Source organism: Polyodon spathula, chromosome 20, assembly GCF_017654505.1.
Source record: "Polyodon spathula isolate WHYD16114869_AA chromosome 20, ASM1765450v1, whole genome shotgun sequence".
In the NCBI taxonomy this organism is placed as follows: Eukaryota; Metazoa; Chordata; class Actinopteri; order Acipenseriformes; family Polyodontidae; genus Polyodon; species Polyodon spathula.
This window is the reverse complement of record NC_054553.1, coordinates 6581093-6600426: the sequence shown is the minus strand read 5'-3', so window position 1 is coordinate 6600426 and position 19334 is coordinate 6581093. Positions and strand designations below refer to the sequence as shown.

The 19334-nt window shown below is 38.4% G+C and overlaps 1 protein-coding gene across 5 annotated transcripts; it reads right to left on the bottom strand.

Moving 5' to 3' along the window:
• Nucleotides 1-3080: 3080 nt before the first annotated feature.
• On the bottom strand, nt 3081-16361 carry LOC121295758 (non-histone chromosomal protein HMG-14A-like). Of its 5 annotated transcripts, XR_005946970.1 has the most exons (7): nt 16074-16350; nt 13581-13610; nt 12242-12271; nt 11364-11414; nt 10097-10166; nt 7490-8201; nt 3659-3825 (listed from the first exon to the last, which is right to left on the bottom strand). XR_005946970.1 is itself a non-coding variant. In XM_041220775.1 (5 exons), exons 2-5 carry the CDS (start codon nt 13592-13594, stop codon nt 10044-10046), a joined length of 255 nt encoding a protein of 84 aa, XP_041076709.1. In that variant the 5' UTR covers nt 13595-13610; nt 16074-16361; the 3' UTR covers nt 8874-10043. The 5 variants fall into 5 exon arrangements, 2 of the variants coding, with proteins under 2 accessions (XP_041076709.1, XP_041076710.1); XR_005946971.1 differs by lacking the exons at nt 3659-3825; nt 7490-8201 and adding an exon at nt 3081-3653 and having other exon boundaries at nt 16074-16332; XR_005946969.1 differs by lacking the exon at nt 7490-8201 and having other exon boundaries at nt 16074-16331.
• Between the last annotated feature and the right edge of the window lie 2973 nt (nt 16362-19334).

Here is a 19334-nt window from a genome sequence, read left to right as displayed (position 1 = left end):
GTAAGTTGGTCATTTTGGATGTGACCTAATTGACCATTAATAATATTTAAATGCTTGGAAGCTTAATAACAGCTCTTGCTGTTTGAAGGTTCGGATGCATACAATAAAGCAAATATATACGATATAGTGATTGTAATATTTACTAGAAACCACTAACATATATAATGTGAAAAAAATTTACTATTACACAGACACCACTTGGCATACATAACACACCCACACACACACACACACACACACACACACACACATATATATATATAATATAGATACAGTACGAAATGCCCGGCGCCATATATATAAGTAGTCACCAGACAAACTAACCACCCAACTGGTAATCAGCATATATATATATAATATATATATATATAATATATTATATATATATATTCAACTTACACCGCCTCAAAGTGGCAGCAGGGTGTCAACGGGTTCCCCTGATTCTGGCAGCTTTAAAAGCACTCGCCAGCCTCCCTGGCTAGCCTGGGGAGTTAAATGTGTTAAATAACTTAGGATTCTCCATAACATTTTAATGACAATGTATATTTTTCCTAAATAAAAGTCACTGCAGCTGAAACCCTTTGTGGAATGTAAACAGACTAAACCAGCACCAAAGTATATGTGTTGGTATAAACTTCAGTATTAGTTGTGGAACAAAGCAGCTGTGGTTCCCGTGATCTGGTGTGGGAGCCTTTATTTGATATGCTGGTCCAGTCACAATTATCTCCCTCCTACCCCTTTACTAACCACCCCACTCACTGTACACACCAAAACCCCATCCTTCTTTCTTTGCCTGCTAGGTTTAGTGCCAGACATTTATATGTGTGGCTACTTGTCATTTGTTGAGAAAGGCTTCCCTCAGGGCTGTTGAGGCATGACTGTACTGTATTTCTTCTGCAGGAGACAATCATCTTCGTTTTTATGAAGATAATTGATCACTTAGAGCTTAGACTTTTTTTAAATTGATTTATTTATTTTAGTTCTGTGTTAAAACAGATTCCTAAACCAGTAGTAAGGGTGTTCCAAAAGGAGCTGATGTAACTGTTGTGACTGCCAGGGTCACTGTAAATGAAAACAGAGCCTCATACTGTATATGCTGACATTAGAAGGAAACACTGGATGACAGCAGTGTAAATACTATTGTGTAATACACCAGCTTTAAAGTGGTTAGAGCTAGTGAAATAATTCCATGTCTCTGCACCCTTCATATGAATCAATGTAATCTTACATGTCATGTGTTACTGCTTGCTGTATCAATGTTTTCATAGCAAACTTGTGTAGGACCCCTGGTATATTCAGTGGTTGTGCTGAAGAAGATAGGTACATATTCAATTGGATCCACTTGTTTTTTCTTTGTCTGGTACTACACTCAAACAAGTTGTTTGCTTGCCTTACTTTCAGGTAACCCATTTCTGTTTGACAAAGAAAATAAACAGTGGTGTAGTTTTGTAATGTGTAGTTTATCTAACCCTGAGATATCTATATAGATAGATAGATAGATAGATAGATAGATAGACAGCTCTGGAAAAAATTAAGAGACCACTGCAAAATTATCAGTTTCTCTGGTTTTACTATTTATAGGTATGTGTTTCGGTAAAATGAACATTTTTGTTTTATTCTATAAACTACTGACAACATTTCTCCCAAATTCCAAATAAAAATATTGTCATTTAGAGCATTTATTTGCAGAAAATGACAACTGGTCAAAATAACAAAAAAGATGCAGTGTTGTCAGACCTCGAATAATGCAAAGAAAATAAGTTCAGATTCATTTGTAAACAACACAATACTAATGTTTTAACTTAGGAAGAGTTCAGAAATCAATATTTGGTGGAATAACCCTGATTTTCAAGCACAGCTTTCGTGTGTCTTGGCATGCTCTCCACCAGTCTTTCCCATTGATGTTGGGTGACTTTAGACGGAGACCTGGAGAGGCCTACAAGCCACAGTCTCTCGCACCCACTGTGAAATGTAGAGGATTGGTGATGATCTGGGGATGCTTCAGCAAGGCTGGAATCGGGCAGCTTTGGCATGAATCAAGCCAAGTACAAAGTTGTCCTGGAAGAAAACTTGCTTCCTTCTGCTCTGACAATGTTCCCCAACTCTGAGGATTGTTTTTTCCAGCAGGACAATGCTCCATGCCACACAACCAGATCAATCAAGGTGTGGATGGAGGACCACCATATCAAGACCCTGTCATGGCCAGCCCAATCTTCAGACCTGAACACCACTGAATACCTCTGGAATGTGATCAAGAGGAAGATGGATGGTCACAAGCCATCAAACAAAGCCGAGCTGCTTGAATTTTTGCGCCAGGAGTGGCATAAAGTCACCCAACATCAATGTGAAAGACTGGTGGAAAGCATGCCAAGACACACGAAAGCTGTGCTTGAAAATCAGGGTTATTCCACCAAATATTGATTTCTGAACTCTTCCTAAGTTAAAACATTAGTATTGTGTTGTTTACAAATGAATCTGAACTTATTTTCTTTGCATTATTTGAGGTCTGACAACACTGCATCTTTTTTGTTATTTTGACCAGTTGTCATTTTCTGCAAATAAATGCTCTAAATGACAATATTTTTATTTGGAATTTGGGAGGAATGTTGTCAGTAGTTTGTAGAATAAAACAAAAATGTTCATTTTACCCAAACATATACCTATAAATAATAAAACCAGAGAAACTGATAATTTTGCAGTGGTCTCTTAATTTTTTCCAGAGCTATATATATATATATATATATATACATACATACATACATACATACATACATATATATATATATATATATATATATATATTGTAAAGTTAAAATTAAAAATGACTGTAACTTAACTTATAGTCCAAATTTGAATAAAAGGCAAATGCAATTTTCCTAGTGGGAAGCAAACATTGTAACACTATACTATCTGAACATCTCTTGCAAAATGCTTTTTGGTGCAAATCATCCAGCTGGCAATGTTTTGCACAGCATGTTTAACAACTGAATGATTACAAACCATAAAAAACCACATATATGCACATCTTTTGCTTGAAAAGTTCTCACAAGAAGTAAACACTCAAAACAGGCTTTGGAGTGTTTTTCTCTTTTTATTAAGATCTATCCAGCAAAATATCTAAATACGGTGGTTTTCATTAAATTTATCTTACATGATTTTTCTCAATTGTATAAAAACCATTAAAAAATCCCCCCCCCCCAAAAAAAAAAAAAAAAAAAAAAAAACTGGTATTTTCACACTTTATAATATCAATAAAGTATTTAATTTTTTTTATAAAGCCAACCCCCAAATAACTGGAATGTTTCATTGTATTATTTTTTATACCTATTTTTTTTCCAGGCCTCCCTGGAAAAAAACAAAACAAGCACACCAACTCAAAATAAAATGATATGGAGAAAATTAAAACAGTTGCTGGGTAGAAATTCACACATCAAAAGGGAACACAAAGACCAAAAGTTAAAATCTACCACGACTTTCCCTCTTAGGTATCATACAAACTATTACAACCACACAGTTTAAAATTGAAGCATTTCCTGTCCTCGCTGATGTGTATGTTTTTCATGTTTGCTGTCACGGTTTCAGTCCTTCCTCTGGGAATTCCTTCTTTAACTTCAAACAACCAAGCTTTTTGGTGTTCCTTACTGAAATTCATGCTTTAAAAAAAAAAAAAAAAAAAAAAAATTGTATTTATAAAATAGTCAATAAAAATATTCCTCTGTTAACAATACTTCATGGAGGTACAGATATTGGACAACAGAGATGGGAGGGCAGACAGGACGTTACTCAGGGTGGGCATCTCTCTTCAGAGGCCTTAACGGACTCTTCCTGCAAAACAGAACAAGACATGAGTAGCAGCTACTTCTAACAGTTAAAGACCTGTTCTAAACAATCAACAGTGCACATATACATGCGTTTCATGGCGCTAGTCACACAACCATAGGAGTAGCTTAAAATTCAGTTTTCTTCCATTTTTATGATGCTTACTACATTCAGAGTTGTTCTTTTTGCATTTATTCAAACACGTTTTCAAAAGTGAACTTGTGTTCGCTAGATACTGTACACACAGGTCCCAAATGCGCAGTTTCAAAAGAAAACACGATATCACAGACATGTATTTCCGATTTAAAAACAGAACATCTGGTACTACTCTCCAGGTGCAATGATCATGAAAGTAAAAGCCAGGCTTGCAAAGAGAGATTACTTTGTGTAGTATAAGCTATCATGTTTTAAAATGAAAATACATGTTGGCTAATTTAAAAACTACAAAAAAAGTGAGACTTAATTAATGAATGGAGGTGCATGGCATTGAAAATGTATGGAATTAGTCTAACTTCACTATAACGAACCCTTTTTTTCCAATGGAAATTAGCCCTATTAGAACGTTCACTTTTACAAAATCTACCCGGATAAATCGATCTCGGGAGTGACCGACACTGAACTTTCTCCAGTGTGAATGTATTATTCTCTCAGTGAAAACAAAGACCTTGGTAGGCTAATTCGAAGATAAGGCTGATTCACAGATAACCTATTGTTGTGCGAATCACATGTCACGTATGCAACCATTGCCATCTTCATACAAACTGCAACTATGGCAACAGCCGTGATGAGGTAACAAGACTGAAACAGCATGCATTGAGAAAAGAACGAAAAATATGAAGCAATCTGCGCTGGATATGTTTTTCAAGAGAAAGTCCTCGTAATTACTGTATTCAGCATGGAAGTGTATTTTTTACCATTTCTTTTAAATACAGTTTAAATGTTGATCAATGTGAAGTTGTTTTGAAAGAACTACTTATATACTGTATAACGATGGTCAATTCAAATTTGGGTGTTTCTTCATTATTCTGATACAGCAAATTGCCAAACCCTTTTACAGTGAACAACCTGATATAACAAACATTTCTCCAGGTCAAAGGGGGGTTCGTTATAATGAAATTAGACTGTATTTTGCTACTACCATCACTTTAAGGAGCTTTGGCCGAATTCAGCAGCTGCTCTTCCGTTCGAACTGCGTTCCATACATACGTAGTGTTGGCTACCTCCTACAGGTCTTTATTTAGTAAGTGCAGCACCACCTAGCAATGCTGTGTATCGCCAGTAAAACTGGAGGCTTGAGACAAACTGGCAGATCACCTGATGATGCTAAAAAGCCCCTTTGGCTAATTCATGCATCTATATGGCAGACAACTAGAAATGAAGAGCAAGGCAGACCCACGTGAAATCACCTCAACACAGACTTAAGAAAATACAATGTCAATAGAAACAAGCCATTAAGGCACCGACAAAAAACGTAATAATTACTTCTAACAAAGACTTGCACGACTAATGCAACATTAACATGCTATTGTTAATAAACCTTTTTCCTTGTTATAAATCACCGAAACCTTAACATTTAAAACACATAAACGTTTAAAAATAGATCCTTAAAAATAGCGTGACTTATTTCTAAAGGTAAATCTGAAAGAACCATGGGGGTTTGTTTGATCGACTTCTACCCCACTAGGATGAGCCACAACTGGATTTGTTTAGAGGATTTTACAGTACACAGCAATCTGGGTGGTAGTCAATTTATAATTTGAGTTAGTAGTTAAAAAAAGTGTGTAATAACCACATTCAAATAAGTTAATAATTTTCTTACCTCTCCAACAGCTGACCATTTTGTTTACCAGACTTTCACTTTGGCTCAGGCAAAGCAAGTATTTCCTGCCCCAACACTAGATTCACCTCTTGCCTTACAGATAATAGACCCCCAACCCTACACTAGCATTCTGGGTCAGTTGGGGTACAATACATTCACAGCAAGAAGTCAATGGGCAAAGCAACCCAAGTACTTCCAGAAAATGTAATAGTGCTACGGGTTATAATGAGCGTCACCCCAGTCAAAGTCTGTATAAACCAAAATATCAACAGTGAAACAAAAATGTTAAGTGATGACAACCGCTCTGACCCATTGTGTAGTCCCAGAGTCTGGCTGCCCATTGTTGTTTTCACCTGCCAAGTCTATCTGTGTTTATAGATATACTGAATACATAATAAATTTTGGTCTATGTAGTCAGTTTGTCTATGTAGTCAGAATATGGGGTACATGGAGACACCCTGTTTGCCTGTCTGTTTCTGTCCAGTGTCACACTAAGTTTTTACATATATCCAGTAGCGCTACAAAAAAATATTTTATTAGTTGGAGCAAGCTCTCCACAGGTGAGGGTCCTTGATGGAGATTGGGCTAATTTACCATTCCTTGTGAAACAAGTGAAGACATAGCTGCTTAGATTTGTGTGGATTGCTGCTCTGCAGTCTAAGAAAAGCAGCAATCGCCACAAATCCAAGCATCTGTGTCTTCACTTGTTATACTCTGAATGGTAAATTAGCTCAATCAACACTAATGACCCACACCTGACTGTCAGCACTGGATTTCTGTGAAGCGCTTGATCTCAACAAGTCACGGGTTTGTGCAGCAATAATATCTAGAGAAGTGCTTCTTTAATTGTGATGAACCTTGATCTGGACTTGCTTTAGCACAACCCGTTGATAGTATTAGTTAATATTACATCATCGCATGCGCTTACACTGGATAAAGGCCATGGTTATCTACAATATATGTCAATCCTACATGTCTGGCAGGGAGGAGGCTGTCCAGCCCTGTGACCACACCCACCTAGGCTCCTCCCCCTCTACACTGTACCTCGTTGGGATTGGCGTCTCCATTCTTGGGATGGGCGATACCACAGATTTTCTTTTCGATCCGCTACCAAGTAATACCAAGGGTAGTATCCCAATACCGATACTTTTAAAAGTCTTATGCACATAAAAAGGGGAAATCTTTGTGATTTCTACTGTGAAAATTGGTAAATGTAGATTATATTTGAAAGCCTTTGCATTAGTATTAAATGAACTACCAATGATCAAACTTCCCTTTTTGTTTTCTGTTTAACAGCAATTATAAAACACATGTACAATAACATTCAACAAATGTTCAATTATATTACCCTTTTCAGGTGTTATTCTTCACATCACTTCAACTGAAAATTTGGGCTAATCAAATACCCTGAAGTGAAATCAACAACATAAAATAAAAATCTCTTAAGAAGAATAAATGCTGCTCTGACTTCTAGGAACATAAATTTAGCTTTATCTTTTAATTTTTAACACATAAACTTCTTACAGCACCAGGCAGGATGCACTTGAGGTCAACACTTGAAATGTAGGCTACATCAAGTAACTGTCAACCTCTACCTTGATTCTTTCCCCATTTATAGGTTTTTGTTTAGAAACAACAGCATGTTGACATTTCCCCCCTTCAGTCTGTTTCTTCTTTGGCTCACTAACTCTCCTGCCTTTGAAAAAATTATTTCTGAGGGTACGGATGAAGCAATGAATCTGAGGGATGGGAATGTTTGCTCATGCCCTTGCCACCAATGTAATGGGTCCTGGTCCCAGGGAATTAACTTTTCCTCTAAGTAACGGTGCATTTCAATGCATGCATCAGTACCTGTTGAGCGGTGCTGTTGGGCAGACAGAACTTGAATGTCAAAATCCACCCATATCCCTCCTTTTGCTGTAGCTGGGGCAGAGCTTGGGGTAGATGCACTGGTGAGGCAAATCTAGGAATAGGTGCAGAGGCAGAGCTTGGCACAGATGCTGAGGTAGAGCCTGGCGGTGGTGACTCTGAAGGGGGCTGATGGACTTCCTGCATTTCAGCGAGCTTTCGTTTTTTCATAGTTTCCACATTGTCTCTGTCGCAAAATGCAAGGTTTTTAAACCTTATGTCCAAGAACGTGCTGGCAGCGAGACTGTGAAAGGTTTCAATCCCACGGAATCTGAGTTGACATTGCAGTGCCAGTTCTGTGGCAAGGGAGCTACCTTGACGCTCAGTGGCTGCAGCTCCTCTGAGAAGTAGTGACACAAGGGGAATCACTTTTGAGACAGAAACATGTTTTTCGGCTGAAACTTCCAGCGTTGCCTCTTCAAAGGGTCTCAAGGCCTCAAGGGTAAGGTGGATCATGGATAGCTCTTCCTTGCTTAAGAAGAGGGTGTTCTTTCCAAGTAGACAGAGGGCTGCGGTAACTGCTTCCCTCTGCTCATGGAGTCTCTCCAACATGTAGAATACAGAATTCTACCTTGTTTCTACTGACTGAATCAGTTTATGCTCTGCCACCTTCAGTTGCTTTTGTATTTGTTTGAGCTTCTCTGTGGCTTTCATGCTGTAGTGGGAAAAAAGATACAATGCTACTGCATTTTTCCAGGAGGTGAACAACTTCAGAACAGCTTTAATTCCATCTTTTACCACCATGTTTAAGTTGTGGGCGAAACAGGGGTAGTGCTTCCACCCAGCCTTGTGCACTGCAGAAACCACACTTGCACCATTGTCTGTAACAACTGCTACCACCTTCTGAGTTATGCCCCATTCATCTGTTATTCTTTTTAGCTCTAAACTAATGTTGTCAGCTGTCCATAGAAACTACAGGTTTCTAAAACAAACTCCTGCATTTGCCAGTTGTCAATGAAATGACAGGACACAGTCAAATATGCCTCTGTGGACCTTGGACCTGGAAGTCCACATGTCTGTTGCGAGAACCACACTGTGTGCACGTTGACAATTTGCCCTTACTTTGTCTTGACAGTCTTTATACATGTCGGCAATTGTACCCTCCATCAAGCATTTGCGGCTTGGGATTTTATAGCGCGGATCAAGGGTCTTGACAAATGCATTAAAACCTCTATCCTCAACAATTGAGATTGGCTGGAGGCCCCTCACAATCATCTCTCCCAGGCTTCTTGTAACCTTAGCAGCTCTTTGGGAGTCATCTATGAAAAATAAAAATACTTTTGTCCTACAAGCTACACTACATGCAGTTATATGTCTTTATACAGTATGGGCAGTATATGGGAGTAACTCTCATTCAGCCTAAAATAGTTAGACTAAGTAGCTACAGGCAATTACTTAACATTTGAAGTGTGTAATTTAATTAATGTATGAAGAGTTTCGTTCCAAAATGCATTATCCACCATTTGATAAAAGTGACACCTTTGTGATAAAATGATGGCTGGCATAAGAGTTATATTCACCAGATCATTCCTGAAGGTATTAGCAACCTGAGAACTTTACTTACATTTTATAAGATATAATCTATGTTTTAGAAATCCTGAGCAATGCATATGAGTTTTTCCACAAAATTGATATAATGCATTCAGATATTGTTTGAAAATGTGTCCAATCTAGCAGCCTATTGAGTGTGTTTACACCGACTGGAAAAAATCAGTTTACGGCAATAATTCGACTGAAGTGTTTACATGTACAACAATACCGCTATTACACAAAAAACCTTGTTTCCATGGGATAGGTGAAATAGTGGGGTTTCTCTTTATAAAGGACCTGGCACCAGTTACATAGTCAGACATGAACGCATTTAAAAATTTAAATAACCTAATATTATAACTTAAGATACCTGCCTCTCTGAAAGGCTTCTGTCAGAGATCTCTGCCTCACTCTGTCACTAGACTTGGCGGTATTTGTCTGTGTTCTCTCCCCCTCCTCTAATCGCCTCCGCTGCATCTTGTCATGCTCTCGTGTGCGACTGATTTTTATGTGTTTTAGGTTCGTGGTATTGCCACAATATCTTACACACTTTTGACATATGTCACATTTTGCTTCATTGCTGTTTATTGGAGTGAAATGACTCCAAACCATGCTTTGTTTTCTTTAGGCCATGAAAGCAGAGCAGCGCTGATAACCGTGTTCACTCTCGTTTATGTGACTGACTGTGTGTCTCGGTGTGCCTGTGTATAGGCTATATGAGGAGCGGAGGGAGAGGGCGGAAGGAGAAGTAGTTCCTATCCTAAACAACAATGTGCTACATTTCATTTTATTTTATTTTCACTTTTCAATATCTGATACACATTTAGTTTCATAAAAAAAAAAATTAAAACAAATTTAAATCACTGGCTAAAAGCACCTGGTATCGATATTTTTATGTGAGGATCTATTCTCAAAAATGAAACATCTGGATCAGAAGTATCGATACTTTGGATCAATCCGCCCATCCCTACTCCATTCTCAGAGTGGTTTCCTCCTTTGCATCCTCCTGCTTGGTCTCACCTTTCACACCCTTTTTTCCTTTCACCGCTGCCTTCTTGTCTTCCTTTTTATCGTTCACAACCTTTTCTTTCTGCAGGGGACACACTCTGTTAAGAGCTGAAGAACTAACAAAAAAAATAAAAAATCCTGCGCTCACCCCTCCTTCAGCTAGGAAAGACATGCAAAGTCTTACTGGTAAACTGGGCCTCATTTAAAATGTGTTAAAAATGAGAGGTTTAGAACAATTCTCATCTTGGAGCAGGGGTATGCAAACCCAGACCCGGGGCCAAATGTGCCCTTCAAGACTTCTGAATCAGACCCATTGATTTTTTTCAGCCGACCTCAGTTAGATATAAATGGCGGCCAGTGCATTCTGTGCTAAACTGACACAAATTAATCATGCTGTGTCTGGCTGGTCCAGTGACATAAGCTTGAGACCCAACTCGGTTTCACTCCTGTCGATAAAGACACCACAGTTTTACAGCTTGTGGGACAGGAATTACGTTCTTTTATATTACCAATACCAAATTACATAAACATCAATAAACTTAAATTAATCAAGCCCATTTTCTTGTTTAACCCTTTATTAGCAATACTCTACAGCGGGGGTCTCCAACCCTGGTCCTGGAGAGCTACTGTGGCTGCTGGTTTTTGTTTCAACCAATCCCTTGCTTAAATGAACCAATTATTGGCTTAATTAGTCAAGATTAACAGGTGTTCCAGATCTTTAGCCACGATGATGTGACACCTCTAAAACCTGCTGGATAGGGGCTCTCCAGGACCAGGGTTGGAGACCCCTGCTCTACAGTAAGGTTATATTTTTTTGTTCAGTGGTGCACAACTCGGTCCTGGAGGGCCTGTGTCCCTGCAGATTTTTATTCCACCTGCACCCTAAAGTACTTTTTATTGGACCCTATTAGAAGCTTAATTGGTCCAATTAACTAATTCAAGATATGGTTAGAACAAAAACCAGGAGGGACACCGGCCCTCCATGACAGGAGTTGAGCAGCACTGGTTTAGTAACTACCTTTTATTGGCATAACAACTACATTTTTCTGTAGGACTATTTTCCTGCCACCATACCATTGACTGAGAGTGGGAATTAGGGTCCCACCCAAAGGCCTACCGTATATGCTATGCAGGAAGTCTGAATACTGCTGCACAGGAAGTGAATCTGTTGTGTGGTGGCAGGAGAAACTTCCCATAGAAGTAAACTGTTGAAAAATAAACAGAAAAAGGGGATTGCTAGCTAGTTGGCATGTCTGCTGATTCTGCATAGTCACTTCACCTTTGCTGCTGTCTTTTTCGGTTTTGGATCCGGTTTCGGTGCTGTTGGTTTCTAAATTTGAAAAAACAAAAAAAAAAAAAAAAAAAAAAAAAAAAAACTTAACAACACACACACACACACAGGCACACATTTAATATTTCTTGCTTCTCACAGCTGCTGTATAGGTCTGATTGATGGAAACGATCCTCGCAGGCATGTGTGCGCTTTTGGTAACAACCAAGTAAAACAATTCAATTAATTTAGTGACAGTTCGCACAATTCACACTCACTTTACTAAATGCATTGCAGTTTAGAGAGGCGAGTTACAAAACCTGACTTTCCTTAAAGTGTCCCTTGATTCTGGAGCCTGTTGGAACCCTACTCTCAGATCAGGTGACACAGGCTGAAACGTCATTAAAGAAAATAGTGGGTTATGGCAAAGATGCAGCTCTCCTTTCTTGTAAAGGTAAACGGTTCCGTATTTTGATGTTTCTGTTGTGGGAGGGTGGGGGCTAGCAGTAAATTGTTTCAAACTGAAATCTTATTCAGGGATATATTTCCATTCGGCAATAAAAATACTAGGCTCAAAAGTATAGATTGTGCACGTCCCTTGTTGGTAGCTGCCAGTCTGTTTTTCATTCAACGGTTTCCTTCAGTTTACTTGACAGATTTTGTAGATTCGGTATTCGGTTCGGTATTCGGCTGAATCCCCAAAACTTGGATTCGGTGCATCCCTAATATATATGCACATTTACAAAACACGTGCTTGATGAAGATAATCTGAGGGGGAAAATCACACACTCAGTGTTATGGTACTGTACAAGCTAGCAAAATGGCCCAAAGGAAAATATCAGAAAATACAAAATAACGTTTAAGTCAGAAGAAAACAACATACTTACAGCCGATAACCTTGCCGACCTCCTCTGTGGCTATGTAAAGAAAACAAAATAAGTTAATGGCATGCAATGAATAACACATCAGGGTCGACTCAACTGATTCTAAAGCTGTCAAATCCAAACACTGACCTTTAAACCACTAAATAAGGACCGTGTACATGTTTTACAAAGAGACTCTTATTCAAGACTGTGATTTAGATACCCAGTTACAGAAACAGCTACATTTGAATAGATCTCATTATCATACTACAATCAGGTGTAGAAAGGTAGTGTACCTCCTTCATTTCCATTGGGCCATTCTAGTTTTGTGATTTATCAGACGCAACAATTCAGTCACTGTTTCTGCCCTCTGCACATGTTCTTGAATTTGAAACAGTGGTCTTCACCCTGGTTTTTGGCACATGTATTGTAGAAAAAGTACTGTATATTATGTTACTGTGTCTGAGCTTTATGGAACAACAAACAATGGTTAATAGAAATGATGCAATTTGTGTCCTACAAGACTAGGATTGTTCTTTGTTGTCCCCCACCACCCCCAGGGCTGAATGCTCATTGGAGAATGATGTTATAATCTGCAGCCATCACACCACTGAGATTCCACTTCCTGGAGTCCTCAGCCTAGTTTTAAAATAAGGCTTAATGAAACGGTATTGTACACACTTGTGCCAGTGTTGTGGTAAGCACGAGTTTCACGTGGATTTGTAAAAAAGGAGGGCCCTAGCAAGTATTGCAATTTTCACAAACATTACACCAGCTGACAATTTCAGCGCTTAGTTGTGTCTCCAGGAACAGGGAGGTCAGGAGTAGCTGCTGACCCCCCTCGTCCTCTATTGTCTGTCAGTGACGGAGGGTTCTCTTGAAGTTGACAAAGTAAATCTTAGCCTTTAAACTGAGCACAGAAACCAGGACGAGAACAGTTACAAATTAAAACTGAGACAGACTTAGGACAGAGGGGATATGTTTTTACAAAGAGTGGTGCATGTTTGGAGACATGCACCAGGGGACCAAGGCTACCAAGCCACTTTCTTGATGCTGGATCACTGGGACTCAACTGGACAACGTTTTGGGACCAATCAGCTACTAGGAACTGGACAAGCATTAAAAGCTTCCTCTTATGAGGGGCAACTGAAGAACTGCCCACTTACACAGAAGTATGTGCTTCACGTCAATAGGTGATTTTAATGTGTTGTTAAACCCCTGTACTCAAGCACCACCATATAATCTTCAGATTAAAACATGAACGGCCAAATGCTTTTATTTTAATTTTAAAACAAACAGGAAGTTTGTTAGCAGTTCTTCCATCCTTCAGGATGGCATGACAACCAAACAAAACAAAACCTACCTCCTCCTTGGCATCACCCTCAGCTGCAGCCTGTAAGAAAAAGAGAAACATTTTATTCAGAACAGCTGAACAAACTGGATTTCTGGAAGAACAGACTGATGTAACCCAAGGATGAGATCACAACAGCTTCAATAAAATCAAGCACTTTTAGGGCTGGACGGCCTCAGATGATTAGTCTTGCACTTGAAACTAAGTCTAGACGGACACTGGACTTACTATTGCAATACTGGCACGACAAATAATGATGGAAGGCTCTGTACAAATACAAAACTAATAACTTAACAGCTGTTCTTCAAATGAAAAAACAAAAGTTAGATTATTTTGGTGACAGTATTAAAAAGTGAGAAATATTACAGGTATCTTAACTAATGTATGTGTTGTCTTGATTCGCTTTGTGTAATTTTCCGTTTTATTTATCATAGCCGGGTGGCATTTTTAATGAAGTTTAAAGCATCAATGGAGCTCTCAGGATCACATCCAACCTCCAAGTACATCAGGTATACTGGAGTGTAACCAGCAACCTGTCCCCCTGCAACACGCTTCATCTAGTGGATGGAAGTTATACCAGTAAGAAATATAGCAATTGAAACACAGAAGAAATATGGCATAAACGTACATTCAATGCATTATTTAGATAGTGAAGATTGGGTACAAGTCATGTTAGGGTGGGTTTATGGGACTCCTTTGGCATTAGGGTTAGAGACTCCCCCTAGTCTTGGTTTCTTAAGGTATAATATTGAAATTACCAGATACATGGAATTTGAGCAATCAGGTCCCTGCCAAATCTATTCCGAACTCAAGGCGCCATTACAGCATGAGCACTTGAGCCTGTAGTTTGCTATAAGAATATGTTCATGCAGCTGTGTATACTGGAGGAACCACCTATTTAACAGTGGCCCTGATTTTTAAAACTCAACGATCCTGCTCATAAATAATCTACTTAATTTTAGGGCAGTTTTGAAACAAGACAGGGTGCAGAGTTAGCGTGAATTTCTAATCACCCTTAGCAATCATAACACTAATTAAAAAAAACAAACTATCTGGGTTGTTCCAGTCCCCCTTGTTCTATTTTATTCTCTGCAGAAGTCTGTTGTGATTTGAGGTTTTGGAACAGCTGCAGAAACGTGCTCTACAGTAGACTGTTACACACTAACATTTCAAGCAAAATAGAAAGAAAAGAAATAAAAACGCCTGAGAATTTTCAATAGTTTCAATGATAGAATGGGGATAATATAAATTCTGCAAACCAGTAACTCAATATTTGCTTTGAAATCTGTCATAGTTTGATTTACACTTGTATTGGCCCATATTTATTTTTCGTTTTTAACAGAACTGCTCATTCTGGAGACTAGATAAAATGACTGCTCTGGTGCAAAAAAAAAAAAAAAAAAAAAAAAACAGCTGCAATTTGCCGCTTAAATAATTAACAAAGACTACAGATCCCACAATGCTGAACAAGCAGCCGTTTGCACTGATATCCCATTTCTATAAGTACTTCAATCAAACTAACACGATAGAGCAGTACAGACACCTAACAAACAATCTTTAGGTACAGCAGTACGATTGTCGCATTGTATAGGTAGACAGCCATGTATAAAGTTTATGAAACTGTACATAATTATACCAGAAAAAAAGGCAGTGAGCCCCACCCCTTCTGCCAAAGTGTAAAACAAAACTGCTATTTGTGGCTCGAAGTTATTCTTGAGATAGCCATGATGTTTTTCCTAAACCCCCTGCTGGGTTGAAATGGTTAAAGCGTCACCCATCTGGCACCACAGCACAAAAAGGGGGAGACGACAATGGAGGGAAAGCGAAAAATAAAGAAAGTCAAATGCAACAAATACATTAAATAATAATAATAAAAAACACAACACATAAAACAGCTCTTATTGTGCGGTTTATTCCGCCTGTAAATATAGAGATCTTCAGTAGAAACTCCGATTAGACCTTCCTTTTACGTCTGTCCTTGCAGTATTTATATAATCTCCTCTGGGGCGCTATGGCTGCTGTTTGTAATCCAGCATGGAGACACATAATCGGCAACCTTCGCTTCCACTTCATGCCCAAACAAAACACCAGAAATCAGAGTGAAGCGCCGTAACCATACATATTTTCTCGTATCAACCTTTCGCGGCATTCCTTTTTACACAAGAGCATAGTTTTTTTTGAAAGAAAAAAAAAAAAAAAATTATTTATCCGTTTATTCGTTCACACAGATACGAGACCGTACTGTCCAACACTCGCAAGCGTTTATATGTATAATATATCGATATATATATATATATATATATATATATATATATATATATATATTATCGAGTTTTATGAAACAATCTCCTACTTTAGTCAGAATATGATCTCTTTTAAAAAAAATTTTTTACATACGTGATGATTTTTTTTTTTTTTTTTGTTTTGTTTTGTTTTTTTTTAAACTCCGTTTCTCCCCTTTTTTAGTGCAGGTAAACAACTGGCAAAATTAGCGTATGTACGTACCTTTCTCTTCGGCATGTTTTTTTTTTTTAAAGTTGGGACTGGTGTTCCTGTGGATTTATTGCATCTATATTTTTTTTTTTTCAAACACTAAACACACCAACACTCCAACCAAACTGCTTGAATATGGACCAGGGGGAAGTGCTCAAGCATGATTGAGATTCAAGGAGCCAACCAGCGTTAAAATCGAAATCCCGTGGTGGCAATATTGAAATACACGCAGGTTTGGCTAAACCAGATAGAAAAGGGAGGATAGCAAGGTGGAGAGTCGGGCGATAGTTTTTCATGGTGTTCTGGTATAGGCAAGGACAGCGGGAAAAAAAAGAAAGCAAGTGTTGCGTCACCTCAAACAAACACACACATATGAGTTCATATTTCTTTAGTTTGGAAGAGGGGCAAACATGCCAGCCCAGCTATGGCGTGATAAGTGTGTGGCTGTTAGTTTTTGGCACAGTCTGTGTCGATGCTGTTTAGTCTGATTGGTTGGCCATATCATTTAGCATTACAAAAAAAATCACCATCCTTTTTGTGTGGTTTTGCCTAGTTTAAGCAGAAGCAAACTGCAGGTGGGGCGGGGAGTTGCTGGAAATTACGCTTTAATAAAAAAAAAATATACAAAGTGCGTTAATTGTAATTTAAATTTCAAATACGCTATATACTATACATTCAAACACAGGTAATTACCAACGAAACGCCTACAATAATATGTGGCTGTTTCACATTTTGCGTGCATAATCTCACTCTCGACGGAGTAATTGGGTTTAGTAAATTGTTGGTTTTGTTTTAAATCACCAAAACGTCTTTTACAGATAGCATATTTTGTAAACTAACAGCAGCAGTATTGAAATGTAGTCAGCCTACCCCCAGTTTGCATGAGCTTGGTGTAGATCAGGCGGCTCCTGTGAGCACTGCCGCTCTGACTGTATATACAATGGGGATAACGTAACCTCCCGTGTTGTCTCTAAGATTAAGAGGTTTAACTGCACTGCTGGTCATTAAGCATCTGCACATCTGAAACCAATTGAACCTAACCCCAATAAAGCCATCGGTTCCTAATTACCTAAAGATTTTACAAGGCTGGCGGAGAGCTGGATTGTGAACTTGTTTTAACTAAGAATGCTTTAAGAAGCTAGATCCAGCCCCATGAAAGTTGGTTCAGACTGAAGTGACCTCCCTGCATAGATTCAGTATGTTCTGAGGAAGTCGCCCACAGCAACCATTGTTTTGATTTTATTGGTTTAATCTGAAATACATTTTTTTGGACATTAAAAAAGCATGCCTTAGTATTACTGTTTTTATTGTTATCATTTAGTTGATAATTACAGGGTGCAGTGTGTAGCAAGGTGTACAAGGAGATAACAGTCAAGTATTTTATACAAGAGATGGACACTCAAAAATACAGTCAGTGTATTCTGTTATATGACAAGTGATTTGGTCTTTCCTTATTGTAAGGTACTGTTTAAAAAAAGCTGACAGCTAAGTACTGCTTTCACTCTGAGTTTGACTTCAACTGAATCAGTCAATTTTCTTCTAATAGGAAAAGCATGAATAACTCATCTAAAACAAAAAAAAAAAAAACAAGTTACAGCAAAACTAAATGCCTTGAGTTGTTTATTTCTGGGGTGGTGCTCATGTCAATTTGGAAACTAGAGTTCAGAAAAGTTGATAAAACACCCATGAATCGAAACTGGAGCTTAATTACAGTTGGGTGTACATTATTGTCCAGATGTTATATTTGAGATTGATTGTACAGGCAAAGGGATAAAAGAAGGTTACTGAAAGCCAAAAAAAGAGAAAGTCTTGTGTGATGCTCCTGGTGACGGAAATAAGCAGCCGTCATTACAGCCCAGCACTTGAGAACGTTTCACCTACTGTTGTGTCCATGCTTGAGTGGGTGCAAGCACAGGTCCAGCAGCCCTTGTTTTGTTAAACTGCCCCTGCTCGGTGGGGAAATGAACATTCCATCATACTCTTCATAGAGGTGTCATGAAAAGAATGCTACTTCTATAGCCCTGTTCTCCCCTCTCTGAACCATCTGCCTGCACAAGCACCTCTCTAAGCCACTTCAAGCATGACAGTGGCTCTTTGCCCTGTCTGGTTCTATCTTATGATGGCAGAAAACTAATTATATCCAACTGCTACTTTATGCCTTATTTCTTTGAGGTTTCGGGTATTCTGGACCATGCAGAAATTGGCTTTCAGAAATGATGGCAAATCCTTTTCTCTGCAGAATTGGAATAGGAAATCACTGCGATGAAAGCTTGCTTATTATTTTTTTATTTTTTTATTTTTTGAAGTGTATGAAAAATAGCAAACAGCTGTGAAGAGAAAGATCATTTCCAGTAGGTTCTGGTGTAATGTGTTTTGATAGCCAGGGCTGTTGTGAATGACAACAGAGCCCCATATCTACAGACCTTAAAGAAACAGCAGAGGATTTATCATCTTAAATATGTGAATTGCCTAGGGTTTGACCTTTGTGAAAATGTGCACTATTACAAAAGCAGTTTAAGTAAATGCAATAGTTTCATAAAGCACTTTCTCTGCCTGGCAGTCTGTTCAAGACAATGAGAAAGACTTCCACCTTTCGTATTTCTAAACTTAGAGTAAGTAGCAGTGTTGTGATTAATAGTTACTTATGTATCTACTACCCTCTTGTCCTTATATATGCCACATTGCTGTGTACCACAGGAAACCAATCTGCCACACTCATTTCGTTTATATTTCTAAATTTTGGCTCTTGCTAATTCCATCTGCAGTCTACAATTAAATAATTCATGGAATGTATTTTGTTCTGCTTAAGTTTATTTTTTCCTTCTGCAGCTAGAAGTGTAAGAAATCCTTCATCAGTGAATTTGAGATAAACAATATCTGAGACTGGCAAGTCTGAATTCAGACCGGTTTCTTCTCGGGATAATGTCCATTGAAACAGATAGGTTCAATATTTAAACGTCTGTGCCAGTGGTAATTGGAAATGTAGTAACAACTTTTTGTAACCAAGTAAATGCCACGCTGCACCACACAATAGCAGAAAGTGTTGTGCATGTGCCGTATAAAAGTGTCCATAACCTTAAATTCTCAGTCAGGATATGCAGTTCAACTAAATGCAAACATTATAAAATTAGAGAAATATTGTGGCCTGTTGTTTTACAAAAACAAAAATTGACAAACTTCACGTTGTAATGTGTGTCTAATTTTCAAGTTTTGTAAAGAGGAGTAATCCTGTTGTAATTATTTTTGATGATCTCAGTGGTTTTTGCAAGCAGC

Coding starts and splice junctions, on each gene's coding strand:
- LOC121295758 (XM_041220775.1), bottom strand. Junction 11,290..12,241: donor GGTCGGCAAGGTTATCGGCT/GTAAGTATGTTG, acceptor ATTTTTCAACAG/TTTACTTCTATGGGAAGTTT. Junction 10,167..11,201: donor CTTCCTGCATAGCATATACG/GTAGGCCTTTGG, acceptor TGTCCCCTGCAG/AAAGAAAAGGTTGTGAACGA.